General features: G+C 49.8%; 1 protein-coding gene across 1 annotated transcript in view; it reads right to left on the bottom strand.

Annotated features, from left to right (window-relative positions):
• Nucleotides 1–15931, bottom strand: part of grik4 (glutamate receptor, ionotropic, kainate 4) — a 217597-nt gene that overhangs the window by 76805 nt on the left and 124861 nt on the right. Inside the window, exons 4-5 of the mRNA XM_035534393.2 lie at nt 13955–14052; nt 3457–3622 (exon numbers count right to left, since the gene is read on the bottom strand). Coding sequence (XP_035390286.2) covers nt 3457–3622; nt 13955–14052 — 264 coding nt within the window. The remainder of the gene's footprint in view (nt 1–3456; nt 3623–13954; nt 14053–15931) is intronic.

The raw sequence follows: 15931 nt of genomic DNA, 5'->3' as shown, positions 1-15931 counted from the left end.
TGTGAAGTATGAAAGTGTTCTGTCAGGGTGTTAAACGGAGTCCCCCCCGGTGTGTCTGCAGCCTCCCAGGTCAGTGTGAGTAGATCGATGTAGTCTGGGCACGTTTGCTTACGTACGTTACTGAATAAATCTACTTTTAAGAGGCTCATTTATACTCTTACTCATGTACATTTGCAGGGTTGAAAATGTGATTTTACTCCATCACATTTACCTGCATTCCTTCCCATATACTTTTAAAAATTATTTTCATTTAAATTTTTAACTTCTGTTGCCATGACATAGTGGGATCCTTAAAGATGACAACCGACTGTCATGTGAATGTGCAGTTATTCAGCTAAGCAGGGCAGATAGCTGGTGACACCCCACACTGCTAGCCAGCCGGTCTCATTAACTAGTCGCCCAATTACAAAATCAATATCATGAAAAGTTAAAGGTCTCCCTTGCACAAGCTCTCCACAGAACTCCCACAAATTATGCTAATCACAATGTGATCACCAAATTCACTGTGACACCTGTTATACTTCTATGCACAATATCTGACTGAACCTCATGTAGCTCTGACACCTGGCGTAGTTAATTAGTTAGACAGCTAGTCGCACTGCTTGGGGCTGGCAGAATCCTGACCTCACCAAAGCTGCATGCAGTTCAGAAAAACCAGCCAGCTCTGTATCTGCCCTGGAAAAGCACTGCCAGTCGAAAACCCACACGCACGTTAACATACATACTTATTATTCTGGGGTATAATATGCAACCAAAGCATCATTAGAAAAATAACTATTATATAACCTATGAATCTATATACATACTCCATCTACCGCAGGCAGTGGAGGCTCAGTGGTTCTGGTACTTCACTAGTAACCAGGAGGTTGCCAGTTCAAGTCCCACCACTGTGAAGTCACTACTGCTTTTCCCAAATTGTACTCAGTTGTCTCACTGGAAAAAGCAATTCATTTACTCCCACATTTCTGCCTGTCCTTCTTTGTGAAAATTGTTATTTTTGACAGCCACATTGTAATATCACCCTGGCCTTGAAATTAATATTTACAATACAAAAAAAAAGTTCTTGTAATGAAGTAAAAGACCAACTACTACAAGCACAGAGTTAAACAGCCCGGTGAATAGTTCTTGTTGGTCATTGCTTTAGGTAACTAATTGCAACCCATAAAAAGAACCTGAAAAGCTAAAAACTAACATTTATTAAAAATGGTTTGGTTCATACTCGTTAAAGTTAAGGCACGCTGCTGCATGGTAATTGCATTTCTCAGTGTTGCCTCATGAGCTTAGCATCGGCTCCCAGCTCAGGTATAACTGCAGGGGAAATGCAAAGCGTGAGACACAAAGGAGACTGTCCAAGTGAGAATAGTGATGGGGCGCAGAAACACACAGCTGGTTTTTAAGAAGCATTTCAGCAGCTTGGTGCAGTGACTCTGGAGAATATGTGATTTGGTACCACTGCAGCGTCACAGTAAACCTAAGCAAAAGCACAACCAACATGGCTAAACTAATCCACTTCAGCCATTCCAGTACAGTGTAAAGTTTTTATTTTATGGGGATGTTTGAAGATACTCTTGGTAGGAAGTTTGCCACGAGAGTTGTTACACAATTTGCCTTGCACTGCCTTGTGCTTTATTTTCTCACAGAACCCCATAGGGAGGGAACAGAGCCTTTTAAAAATAAGATGCAAACGCATGGTGCTATCTACACTCCCCTAGACTGCTTTGCAGATAAAACTGTTCCTCAAGAAGGCAAGCATTTGAGTAATGAGACGACGATGGCCTTGGAACGTGGCTAACATTCTGCTGTGGACTCCTCTGCACCTGGGAATTTGCAAATGGCATGAGAAAAATTACCTGCAAAAGTGCCTTCCTGCCACAGCCTGGGGCAACCCTTGCTTCGCCACAACGATCACCACCGTGCTCCGATGCCCTGATTAAGAAAGGTTGGGATTTGCCACCCGGACCAAGGCCTTCACAGCTAACATCCATACTTCACTTGCAAAAAACCTATTTTCTATGGGCAAGAGTTTCTTTCGATTTTTTTAGGCCTGCCTCTCTTGGGCCAGCGGGGGTGTTTGGTGGGGGTGGGGTTATGTTGGACTCCGCCTCGCTGTCCGAGTCGACTGAACGTGTCTCTGATGAGTTTTTTCAATGGATGACCTGTCACCTCTGATTTCTTTGACTAGTGACTCATTCTGTCCATCCGTTCACGTGTACGTCAGCGGAGAGATAGCTGTCACTCTCACCGGGGGGGGCGTTTGATGGCGAACAGGTGAGACAGCGCTTATGAGGAGAGCCCACAGGCCAATGAGAGCAAACGTGTGTGCATGAGGCTTCTGCAATCGATCCCATATCATCGCCTGTGCATAACGTGCAGTAATCAATACCATCATGTGAGGTGTTGAGTTATAGGTCTGTGCCACCATGAAACATCTGTACCATTAAGCCAGAATGGAGAAACATAACCCTAGATGAAAGCTAATGAAATAACCATTCCTTTGATGTAGAGCCGTCAACAATCACGCCGTGTGTCCGTAAACAGCATCTGAACGAGGACCAGGAGAAGCCAGGAACCCCAGACATCAGCTGGAACCTACGCCTCACATATCTCATCATCTATAATGTACAGGATCGTATCATATATCAGACATATGATGGTAGGTGACATATCTGATTCAGCTCATAGGGTCATTACTAAACAGTGAGATGTGCTGGACTTTACCTGGAGCAGGTGTGTTACAGCAGTGAGGACAACAGAACAGAGCAGGTGTGTTACAGCAGTGAACAGAGCAGAGCAGGTGTGTTACAGCAGTGAACAGAGCAGAGCAGGTGTGTTACAGCAGTGAGGACAACAGAACAGAGCAGGTGTGTTACAGCAGTGAGAGATTATCATTATCGTTGCACTAAATGTTATATATAATAATATAATAATAATAGTGTGCAGTACTGTACCAGAAATGATAAACTTGATAAATATGTCTGCGCAGTACATACTTATTTGTATGTAAAACACTACATAACACATAAATCACATAAAGCCTTAATAGAAAACAGATTATTTCAGATTAGATGGACACACAGTAAATTGATGGTGCTTGTTTTTTGGAATCAACACTCATCTGGTTCCCATAGTTTCCTCAAGGCTTGACTTGTAAGAAATCTTTTTTCTTTTTCTTTCAACAAGATAAATGCCTCAGCCCAAAGCTTGCCCTCAACACAGCTAAAGCCGTGTGGGAACGCACGGACAGAAGAAGGAAAAAAACAAAGCCAAAGTCAAAAGAAAAAAACGGAACAAAAATGACCGTGGGACCATTTGACCCTTCTAGAGCAAATAAACCTTCAGTGCCCGAGTGACCAGCTGAAAACCTCATTCTTTTGGCACGTCTATGACATTTTTATCGTCCAGCATGCAAAGCTACACACCCCCTGATCCACAGAGCGTCCGAAACGGCGTACTCACAGTTCGCCTGGGCACAGATGAGGCAGGACCTGGTGCTGTTGAAGAAGGCCAGCAGGCCTGCCACAGCCAGGCTGACGTCCGTGTTGGTCGGCCGCAGGTCCAGCGTGGTGAAGCGTGGGAACTGCACTTTCAGGATGTCTTCCGGGGCCACCTTCACGTACGGCACCTGCACACATAGGGAGGTCGGCCAGCGCGCTCGGTGAGGCCGTGAAGCCTCAGTGGCGTGCAGGAACGCGGCCTGGGATCTCCTCAGCCTGGCTGTGAGTTTCTCTCGTGCTAAAGTTAATAAAGCTCATTTAAATAACTGTACAGCTTCCTCACAGATAGCAAGCAAATTAAAAGAAAAAAAATGTTTCATTAATTTCAGTAAGATTTTACTGTTTTAGAGAAAAAGTGATAAAAATGAAAATATGAAGAAAGTGGTTTTTTTTTTTTTTAAACTGACAGCACTTTATCATGGGAAGAAAGAAACTCGTCACAGCATGTCAAACTCTGAAACATACCAAAGACATAACCAGAGATAAACAGTTCAAAAATACAGCCTGCAGCCTAAATACTTTTACATTCTGCGCATGACGAAACGCCACCAAAAGAAATTCCCCCTTTCACCCACCCACAAACACACATTCACACTCACTCACACTCACACTCACTCACACACACACACACACACACGCACACCACCTTTCCATGCAAATCAGAGTGAGTCAGTAGCACAAAGCTCTCTGCCCACAGAATGTCCCACAGCCGTGCCTGCTCTGGGGGTTGGGCACAGCGGCGCGGGCGTGCGCCACACTGCCTAATCTGATATGCCATACGGCCGTGTGGCTCACTGGTCCTTGAAGGAGGTGCTTGAGGATGTGCGTGGCATGGAGATGTGAGCAGGCCACTTCTCCATGGCAGATTGCATGAATGTTTCCCTATGACTTTCCATCAGGGCGTAATGGAGATGCTTGGCTGCCCTCCAGGGAGGGGCCAGAGTCGTGAGGAGCGGGCAGCGGGCGCGCACACCACGGAGACGCATGCCAGCGCCCCTCTCTCTCTCTCTCTCTCTCTCTCTCTCTCTGTCTCTCTCTCACGCTCTCTTTCTCTCTCTGTCTCTCTCTCGCTGTCTCTCTCTATCACTCTCTCTATATCACTCTCTCTATCACTCTGCCTCTGTCTCTCTCTCTCTCTCTCTCTCTCTGTCTCTCTCTCTGTCTCTCTCTCACGCTCTCTTTCTCTCTCTGTCTCTCTCTCGCTGTCTCTCTCTATCACTCTCTCTATATCACTCTCTCTATCACTCTGCCTCTGTCTCTCTCTCTCTCTCTCTCTGTCTCTCTCTGTCTCTCTCTCTCATTTTGCCTCTCTCTCTCTCTCTCTCTCTCTCTCTGTCTCTCTCTCTCTGTCTCTCTCTCTCTCTCTCTGTGTCTCTCTCTGTCTCTATCACTCTGCCTCTGTCTCTCTCTGTCTCTCTCTCACTCTCTCTCTATCACTCTGCCTGTCTCTCTCTCTGTCTCTCTCTCTCTCTGTCTCTCTCTATCACTTTGCCTCTGTCTCTCTCTCTGTCTCTCTGCCTCTGTCTCTCTCTCTGTCTCTCTGTCTCTCTGCCTCTGTCTCTCTGTGTCTCTCTCTCTGTCTCTCTCTCTCATTTTGCCTCTGTCTCTCTCTCTGTCCCTCTCTCTCTGTCTCTCTGTGTCTCTCTCTCTGTCTCTCTCTCTCATTTTGCCTCTGTCTCTCTCTCTGTCTCTCTGCCTCTGTCTCTCTGTGTCTCTCTCTCTGTCTCTCTCTCTCATTTTGCCTCTGTCCCTCTCTCTGTCCCTCTCTCTCTGTCTCTCTGTGTCTCTCTCTGTCACTCTGCCTGTCTCTCTCTCTTTCTCTCTCTCTCACTTTCTCTTTATCACTCTGCCTGTCTCTCTCTCTGTCTCTCTCTCTCTGTCTCTCTGTGTCTCTCTCTGTCTCTCTCTATCACTCTGCCTCTGTCTCTCTCTCTGTCTCTCTCTCTCACTCTCTATCACTCTGCCTGTCTCTCTCTCTGTCTCTCTGCCTCTGTCTCTCTCTCTGTCTCTCTGCCTCTCTGTCTCTCTGCCTCTGTCTCTCTGTGTCTCTCTCTCTGTCTCTCTCTCTGTCTCTCTGCCTCTCTGTCTCTCTGCCTCATCTTGAGCTCTGTTCGCATCGCTAGGTATTCCCAGAGATCTTGAGCTCCGTCGTTGTTTCATTCCCCATGCCAGGGTCGTGCTCCAGCTCATCCGCTCATCACAGACACAGCTCGAGGACCAGGCAGCAATCAGCTCGCACGCGTGCAAAGAAACACGCTAATGAATCGCCAAATAAAAAAAGAAAACAACACCTTTAAGTTTACCAAGATCAGAGGAGACGCTATTGGATTCCTTGAACTAATTAGTGGTTCAAACAGCACAGCCAGCAGGGCTCCAGGAGACCAGCGTAGCGCCATAGTAATAAAGGGAGTACGTGGGAGTAGTTTAACGAGCTACCACTTCATAAAGACCGCACAGAGACAGGTTCTCCTGGACCTGAAGATGGGAGCTCAGACATTTCCAAACAAGCACATTTCGGAGATTAGTTCTGAAGAGCTCATTTGATTGTTCTGGTTCCTCTCTCAAAGATACTGCTCAAAATGCCCTGAGCTTTGTGATAGAATGTTTACACACACACACACACACACACACATACACACACACAGAGCAAAAGCTATCATAATATTAATACTTTCTGCATTCACTCCTTATTGAATGTTTATACACCATGAAAATAGAATATCAGCCAAAAGAAGGTTTGATGTGTAATGCTTTCTGATTCTTGGGGCACACAACCTTCACAACAAGACTGTTCTCAGGGATGGAGTGCCAGCCCACCATGCCACCAGCCTACCAGCAGGAGAGAGCTCCACCTGGGAGGGCCAGCGGGAGAGGTGTGTGCGAGGGCTGACCAACCCTCCTCCGCCCTTCCATCCAGTGACATGCCACTCGCAACCTGCTGCCACTCCAGCCTACCAGCAGGAGAGAGCTCCACCTGGGAGGGCCAGCGGGAGAGGTGTGTGCGAGGGCTGACCAACCCTCCTCCGCCCTTCCATCCAGTGACATGCCACTCGCAACCTGCTGCCACTCCAGACAACCAGCAGGAGAGAGCTCCACCTGGGAGGGCCAGCGGGAGAGGTGTGTGCGAGGGCTGACCAACCCTCCTCCGCCCTTCCATCCAGTGACATGCCACTCGCAACCTGCTGCCACTCCAGCCTACCAGCAGGAGAGAGCTCCACCTGGGAGGGCCAGCGGGAGAGGTGTGTGCGAGGGCTGACCAACCCTCCTCCGCCCTTCCATCCAGTGACATGCCACTCGCAACCTGCTGCCACTCCAGCCTACCAGCAGGAGAGAGCTCCACCTGGGAGGGCCAGCGGGAGAGGTGTGTGCGAGGGCTGACCAACCCTCCTCCGCCCTTCCATCCAGTGACATGCCACTCGCAACCTGCTGCCACTCCAGACAACCAGCAGGACACCCTGCTGAGGCCACACCCGGGGCAGACAAGGCCAGGACGGGCCCGTTTTGGGGGCCCTGCACACGCCGAACTACCTCCGCCTGAGCCTGCAGTGGGGAAGGGTTACACGCGCCAAACGTTATCCATTACCTCGCTCCTTTATGGAGCACCACTCGCCGGTGGGAGGTTGGAACACAGCGGGAAAACCTGAACACGAGCTGCCCCTCTGCATCAGTGACACAGAGTGAGAAAAGTTGATTGAGTTTATTCTGTTTGCATGTCCTTCTTCCGATAGAGCTGAGCAGGCAGTGAACTGAACATGTTGCGGAAAACATTCGAACAGGACTGTGAAAAGAGCTTCAAAATTCCAAATATTCATCAGCTTCAGTTATTTGCTATTCTGCTTGTGTTACATCCTGCGTCCCCAACCCTCATTCCACAGACTAATATGGACGTAGCTTCTTCTTTATTTATGAGCACGTGGTCTTGCGTGGTCTCACGTGGTCTCACATGCTGTTCTCCCAGTCGTACAAGAGGTATAGGATACCAGTTTCACTTTTTGGTCTGGTCTAGGGTTTTATTTAAGAATAAATTTGATACATGTCTTAAATATAAGACATTTAAATATAAGACATGTAATTTGTCAGTAACTCATTACTGTAATGTAAATGCAGTTTGTTAATTGGTACACCTAGAGAGGAAGCATTTACTTGTGCGGTTTAGGACTGCAAATTTACAAACAAAAAAGGGTTTTGAGATGTCAGGTGGCACGTGGGAAGAACGTCCAGTGTTCCTCAGTGTTGCAGTTAGATCCACTGGTGCAGCATCTTTCCGCTGGTGTGAAAGCTAGACCTGCTCTCCTACCATGAATCTGACAAGCGTCCAACTCAATTCTACCTCTGCTACGTGAACAAACCCTCTTTCCTGAACCTTCTGGGTCCCGGAGGACAACTACGAAAACTCTGAGCCATATGGCAAAGCAAAAGATAATGAGATCTCGCATCTGCTGCCTGCACCTCGCATGCCAAAAGAACTCTCCCGTTTAATAAAAGATCACACTGGCGTGCCCGAGACCAAAGGGTCAAATGCCACAGCTTGACACCCTGGGGGGGGAGGACAAAACGACGCCTACGATGTCGCCGCGTCCCACGTTGGAGGGAAACGGGTAAGACGAAGCCGGCTGCTAGCGTGGAACTTGCTGACGTGGCCAAATGTTGGCACGTTGGTTTCTTTTATGGACCTTAGAACCGGAGACGCATGCACACACCTGCCTCCCCCACCGATTGTTGTTGAGTGGGGTGATGATTGCTAACACAGCAGTGCTTCTGTAAAGAGAAAGGAACAGAAAGATGAATGCCACAGTGGCTTTGGGGAGAGCCAAACTGCTGAACACTGACCACCCAGACATCTCCCGCACTGCTCAGCCTGCTAACACCTCTGCAGTCTTGAATTACCTTGCGCACACATCCGCAGGTTCTCCCCACACACATAAAAAAAAAAGGAGCACGGTTAGAAAGTGCACTGAGGTTTTTCGGGGGGTTGCAGCAGAGCAGGTGAAAGGTGCGGTGGTGATGAATGGATCTGCAGTGGCCCGCGCTGGCCCAGTTATCTCCACCAATCACAGAAGGCACCACCTGCCGCGTCTGTCCGCATCCCGTCTCCGCGCCGGACAAATGGACATCTGCCCAGATGCCGGCCAGGCCGTGCAGCCAGGGAGCCTGGGACTTATCCAGGGTATCGACTTTAAATCTACAAAATCTCTCCAAGTCGGGATTCACACATTACAGCCAGGAACCGCCTGTGTGTGCCAAGGGTTTGGGTCTGTCGCTCCTAATGAGCGCTGTGAATAAATCTGCTCCTCGGGATGAACACGCCCAGGACAGGACAGCGGCGCAGTACCAACAGCCAGGGGACAAGCGGAGCAGCGATGGGGATGGGGATAGGGGCATGGCTCCCCAGACCTTGACTGCGTCAGAAACAAACGACCCAGTTGCGTTTAAAAGCGGCCCCTCCTCCTTCAGCACTGGTCCCCGAGGGCCCCGTGTGGGGACTAAGACGGTGGAAGAGCTGAGGAGCTGGTGGCACACAGATAACAGCGAGGATGGGGGCATCGCCGCGAGGGGTCAAGTGTCAGGATTCAGGATCGCCGGCGGCAACAGATGCTGGCCTGTTATGGTGCGAGAGTAGGAGCGGCGGGCTGCATCTGCCTCTCGGTTTTCTGTGCGGATGCCCTGCGGCAGGTAGCGCGACACCGCTGACCTCTCCCGACACGCCTGCCCGTCACGTCTCTGAAGCTCTCCGGTGTGGCGCCGGTACACAGTCACGGCAGCTGCCCGCGCTCCGCGCTGGTTTAAACGCGGCTCCGCGCAGCTGTAGGGTGCCGCCACTGGAAAGGAAAATCGGATGGCTGCCCAAACCTGCGAGATGCCACCTGTTAGACATCCACGGGGTGGAAACCCGAAGGACTGCACCACAACCAGAACAAACCAGCACAAAACCAGCACAAACCAGCACAAACCGGCACAAACCAGCACAAACCAGCACAAAACCAGCACAAACCAGCACAAAACCAGCACAAACCAACACAAACCGGCACAAAACCAGCACAAACCAGCACAAACCAGCACAAACCAGACAAAGAAGCATGCTGGCGCCCTGGAGTCAGAGGAGCAGAAACTGACTACATGTAATGAAAACGTGGACCTTGATTAAAGTGTGAACTGAAAAACGTCACCGCTGACCGGATCCGTCCAGATCCACTACCCTCAGAAATATGACAGAAACCAAAACAAGAGTTCCATGAGTTCCATCTTCCATTTATCCAACACACATCTTTCATCTCCAGCTTTATAAACCATACCCCAAAGTTCTGTGCTTCACATTATAATAATAATGGTATAATAACATAATAATATAATATAGTGCTACAAATGCCAGATCTGACCTTTGTGCTAATGTGATATAACAGCATTCATTCTTTGTCACAGAGCTATTACTCCATTGTCATGTTTGTGCATTAGTGCATGTAGGCTGTTAAACTCCAGATACCCTTGATTCTGACTTCTCATCATCTCACAGCAGAGACCAGAGGTCTGAGCACTGGTCTCCAGCATATGTAAGAGACTATGTTCATAAAGAGCCTTTCATCTTATGGCCAGTTTATCAGAGCCACCATCACCCTGGCTGACCCTCGCATGCCATTCGCCCAAGCCAGGCCCAGTGCACAGCCTCACAGGCTGGTCTGCAGTTAAGTGGGCAGGTCTGCAGTTAAGTGGGCAGGTCTGCAGTTAAGTGGGCAGGTCTGTAGTTAAGTGGGCAGGTCTGTAGTTAAGTGGGCGGGTCTACAGTTAAGTGGGCAGACTGAAATCCTGATGGACACCTGAAGAGAACCACCTGATGCTTCACTACCCTTAGGAAAATCAGATCCATATATAATCCGACGTGACTCGAGGGCTGGACTGTCAGCTCTGCCTGGAGCTCTCCTGCGTCTCCCTGTCACCTGGATCTACTTCGCTATTCAGGCTCATCCAAGTGGAGTAATCCCAAATTAACATACAATATCATAAATAACCTGGCATAACAGAGGGAATTAGGATGGCTCCACGCCAATCAGTTCCACCATCAGATGGTGCCAATGTCAGAAATTCAAACCTAGTTTTATTTTTAAAAAATGTCTTTTTTTCAAGATGTCACGAGTAGTGCTGAAATGGTCTGGGAGGTGGGTGGTGGGTAGATCAGCATGTGAATACTACTCCAGTGCCAGAGGCGTAAGGTGTAGATGGTGGATGGTGTTTGTTTCTCTCTTGGACTTGAGCTATGCACTCTCTGAACTCAACCCACTGCTACGCTCATCAGCTACACCTCTGAACTCAACCCACTGCTACGCTCATCAGCTACACCTCTGAACTCAACCCACTGCTACGCTCATCAGCTACACCTCTGAACTCAACCCGCTGCTACGCTCATCAGCTACACCTCTGAACTCAACCCACTGCTACGCTGATTTGCTACACCCCTGAGCCCAGCCTAATTTTCTTTATTTAATCTTCTGTACAGAATTAAGTACAAAAGACTTTTTTTGTCCATAATTACCTGAGCCAATCAGATGGGGTTGTAAAAGCATGAAAGGTCAGATATATGAAATATTCAAGTGAGCGCTTCAAAAGCAGCCCAGACAGCAGTGAGACAGAATCGTCCCCCTGCGCTGATACGTGATGTCTTCATAAGGTGCTAAATTATTCACTATAAACCCTGGTCAAACCTGGGGGTCTCAAGGATCAAACCCCACCCCATCACGCTGCGGTTCCAGAGCATGGCCCCCGGGAGGGGAGCTCTTCCTGAACTGGCGCATGCACAGGCTGTTGGAGCTCCCCCTGCAGGTGAGAAACGGAGCCAACGTGTGTTCTACACCTGGACCGGAGACTCATGAGCACCTCTGACAGGGTGAATGATGCGCCGTAACATCCATTTATCGGGCGATAAGGAAGCGGCCGCTTCCCTTTAAGCATGGCAGATAGCTGAGCTGAGTGCAGCGGACAGTGCGTGGGGGAGGGGTGCAGGGGGTGGTTTTTTTGGGGGGGGGTTGGGGGGTCAGGCGTGCGCAGCATGATAACAGGAGCGCTCGCATGGAACGCGGCGATCGTTAAGACGGCCCTCGTCCTCCTAGCCGCGCCGTGACTGGACAGCGCAGCCGGCCCTTGCGGTGGAGCAGGACCGAGGCGATTCTGAGCATTTATGGAGATAGATGGAGACCAAGTAATGGTCTGATCATTGTATCGCTGTTGTGAGTGTCATACTGTCCTCTGTCTACAGGCCTGGCTGTCAGCTGGTAGGCAGCTGTGTACTCACAGATTAGAGTTATGAACACAATCAGGTGGCACCAAAACGACCAGCACACACACACAAATGCACACACACAAATGCACACACACAAATGCACACACACACACACACACACACACACACACACACACACACACACACACACACACGAGAGGCCATGTAGGACTCACTGAAACCACCGTACACCAGCAACTGGAATGGTCACAAATGCAAAGTACTTTCTGATTAGATATTCAGAGCTTGCAAATCAGTATCATTTTACTAAGCCAGTACTTAGTGAGAGGCATCTCTTTAAAACACACACACACACACACAAGCACATGTACATAATCCTACATGTCATCCTGTTGTACTGAGCCTTTGGGGGTTTGACCTACAGAACTGCTAGAGCATTGTGTCCCCTTCAGGATAATGGCAGCAATAGCCACGTTCTGGAATTTCTAGATCTGTCTAAAGCAAACAGAAGTGCACGCCCTGCTCCACTCTTTAACTGGCTCCCCCAGTCCTCAGCTGATACCCTTTCTGTCTAGATCAAAATTCAGCACAGACCTCCTCACACTGCCTCGCCCCTTCTCCCCTCCCCACACTGCCTCGCCCCTTCTCCCCTCCCAATACTGCCTCGCCCCTTCTCCCCTCCCAATACTGCCTCGCCCCTTCTCCCCTCCCCACACTGCCTCGCCCCTTCTCCCCTCCCAATACTGTCTCGCCCCTTCTCCCCTCCCAATACTGCCTCGCCCCTTCTCCCCTCCCAATACTGCCTCGCCCCTTCTCCCCTCCCAATACTGCCTCGCCCCTTCTCCCCTCCCCACACTGCCTCGCCCCTTCTCCCCTCCCAATACTGCCTCGCCCCTTCTCCCCTCCCAATACTGCCTCGCCCCTTCTCCCCTCCCCACACTGCCTCGCCCCTTCTCCCCTCCCAATACTGCCTCGCCCCTTCTCCCCTCCCAATACTGACCCGCCCCTTCTCCCCTCCCAATACTGCCTCGCCCCTTCTCCCCTCACAATACTGCCTCGCCCCTTCTCCCCTCCCCACACTGCCTCGCCTCTTCTCCCCTCACAATACTGCCTCGCCCCTTCTCCCCTCCCAATACTGCCCCGCCCCTTCTCCCCTCACAATACTGCCTCGCCCCTTCTCCCCTCACAATACTGCCTCGCCCCTTCTCCCCTCCCCACACTGCCTCGCCCCTTCTCCCCTCACAATACTGCCTCGCCCCTTCTCCCCTCACAATACTGCCTCGCCCCTTCTCCCCTCCCCACACTGCCTCGCCCCTTCTTCCCTTCCAATACTGCCTCGCCCCTTCTCCCGTCCCATTACTGCCCCGCCCCTTCTCCCCTCACAATACTGCCTCGCCCCTTTCCCCCCCACACTGCCTCGCCCCTTCTCCCCTCCCAATACTGCCTCGCCCCTTCTCGCCACACCGTCCCACCTCCTTCTTCTCCTTCCCTACATGCAGACCTCCCCTGCTCCCAAGACAAACTCCACCCATTCTAAAAAAAACAAACACGGCTTCTATATTCTAATGAATATTCATGCAAGCATGTTTATAACTGATGTAAACATTAAAAGCTAGCATCACTGCTGGCTTGATCTGTGAGTAGTCGTTTGTAGTACGAGGTCATGAATATTCATGAGCGATGTCCACTTTGTGAGGCAAGCTGTGGTTGATTAAGAATTATGAGGGCATTAAGGAATGATGCTTAGTCAGTGGAGCACATGGAATAAACTTGTTGGAAAAGGCATTATTCCCCAGCTGGGTAAGGTACTCACGCAGGGCGTGGGGGTGTGGCTCATAGCACTGTTCAGAGATACCACACAGCACTACACAGATTTCGCAACACATACATTATTAAGGTGACCAGGAAGCTGCAGTTTGTTTGTCCATAGCCGGCAACATGGAGGCACACAGCCAGATTCACTGAGTGAGGTCTCCTTAGGAAAGGTATCAATCCCTGCTTGGCGTGGACAGGATTCACCAATGGGCCTTACAGAGGGTCATGACTGGCTGAGAGATACTCACACATTCTTCCATGATCCATTTATCAGCTGTTATAGTTACTGCTTGTCCCAGATTGTCGTGTTTGGGAGGCTCTTGCCTAAGGCAGGCTAGCTGGTGGTATTGAGGTTAGTGATATTGGTGGGTAGTGATATGGGTGGGTGGGATACGTCCCACTCTGCTGCGCTCACCTCTTTCTCGCCGCAGATATTGCTGATGATGGAGTTGGAAGCCGGGCTAGCAGAGGGGCCCAGGACCGCCACGACACCCTTGGACACAATCTGGCACACTGTGAGGAGACAGGAGACAGAGCAGCGGTCACACAACCTCGACCAAACCAGCGAGATCCGGGACTGGCACAGGACTGGTAGGGAGGGTATGGGGGGTGTAACCTTCGAACTGAACCATAAATAGCAGAGGGATAAAATCACATCAGAACCCAACAATGCAGAGAAGTTCATTAGTCTGGGTTATTCTCTCATTTGCATTCTCTTTTTCTCTCTCTCTGTCACACACACGCACACACACACGCACACACACACACACACGCACACACACACACTCACGCTCGCTCAAAAACCATGCTGAATTATTAATTAACATGAGGAAAAAATGCTCTGAAATTCCATTCGGAAGTGAGGACGAAAAGAGGGCAAAGCAGAATGTTTGTTTTTCCTTCTCTCCTGCACACGAGCTGGGCTGTAATCTTCCTTATCACTGGAACGGAATGTAATTTCAGGTGGAGTTATAATCCTTCTATTGTGTGAGCAGCGTACAGGGACCCCAAAGGTTGGAAAGTGTGTATTGGCAACAAAAGAAATTCAGACAGTCAAACAGTGTGTGTGTGTGGGGGGGTGGGGGTGGGGGGGGGGGGCAGACAGCCATACAGATAAAAGAGAGAGAAAAAGACATAAATAGGAGAGAAAGAGGAAAAAGAGGAAAAGACAGGAAGAGAGAGACAAAAGGAGAGACGTCCCCGAGAGACATACAAAAGGACAGACAAAAAAGGAAGTGAGAGAGAGGAAGAGAGATGGAAAGGGAGAGAGAGAGAGAGAGAGGGAGAGAGAGAGAGAGAGAGAGAGAGAGAAAGAGAGGAAAAAGGAGAGAGAGGGAGAGAGAGAGAGAGAGAGAGAGAGGGAGAGGGGGAGAGGGAAAAGGAGAGAGAGGGAGAGAGAGAGAGAGAGAAAGAGGGAGAGGGAGAGAGAGAGAGAGAGAGAGAGAGAGGGAGAGAGAGGGAGAGAGAGAGAGAGAGAGAGAGGGGGAGGGAAAAGGAGAGAGAGGGAGAGAGAGAGGGAGAGAGGGAAAAGGAGAGAGGGAGAGAGAGAGAGAGAGAGGGGGAGAGGGAAAAGGAGAGAGAGGGAGAGAGAGAGAGAGAGAGGGGGAGAGGGAAAAGGAGAGAGAGGGAGAGAGAGAGAGAGAGAGGGGGAGAGGGAAAAGGAGAGAGAGAGGGAGAGAGAGAGAGAGAGAGAGAGAGGGAGAGGGAGAGGGAGAGGGAGAGAGAGAGAGAGAGAGAGAGGGGGAGTGAGCTTAAACAGTGTTGTTTGGCTGCTAGCAGACCCCAGCTTGGAATTCAAACAGTCTAAAATAGAAAATTCGAGAAACAGGGACTCAAATGATTAAAATATACGCCCTGACGCAGCAATAAAAGGACATGCCACCATGCCACTGTTCTGCTGGCATCACAGCTGCACTGGTAAGATGCTACAGATGCATTTTGCCGTTGGTTGATGCAACTTTTGACATAAATTAATTTATAATTGTTAATAAAATTCTATAAATTGGCCAATGACTGGCCCACAAAGCAGGGACAGTGGCCCATTGGGTCATTTTCTGTACGGACACTGGGCTGGCCCAATCACGTCTCTTGCTAGGCCCCACTCCTCCTCCTCTATCCTTCCTGTTTCTCATGTCAGGTGATGTGACTCAGAGCTAAAAATCAGTGGCTGGATAAGCAATGGAGAAACAAAAGTGCAAAGGGTCGAAGCTGTGGGACAAACAAACAACAACAACAAATGAACAAACATCAACAACAAACAAACAAACAACAAAACAACAATGATCGTAGAGAGGCAAAGTATTCCTAAATAATGTACATTTGCTGCAGGTTCGACATCTGCAGCGCCCGACGCTATGCAGCCACAGCAGGTGGGAACAGACGGGGTAGAAGA

Source organism: Electrophorus electricus, chromosome 17, assembly GCF_041902795.1.
Source record: "Electrophorus electricus isolate QZ-2024a chromosome 17, ASM4190279v1, whole genome shotgun sequence".
Lineage (NCBI taxonomy): Eukaryota > Metazoa > Chordata > Actinopteri > Gymnotiformes > Gymnotidae > Electrophorus > Electrophorus electricus.
The sequence above is the reverse complement of the archived record's forward strand: the minus strand, read 5'-3'. Positions and strand labels throughout refer to the sequence as shown.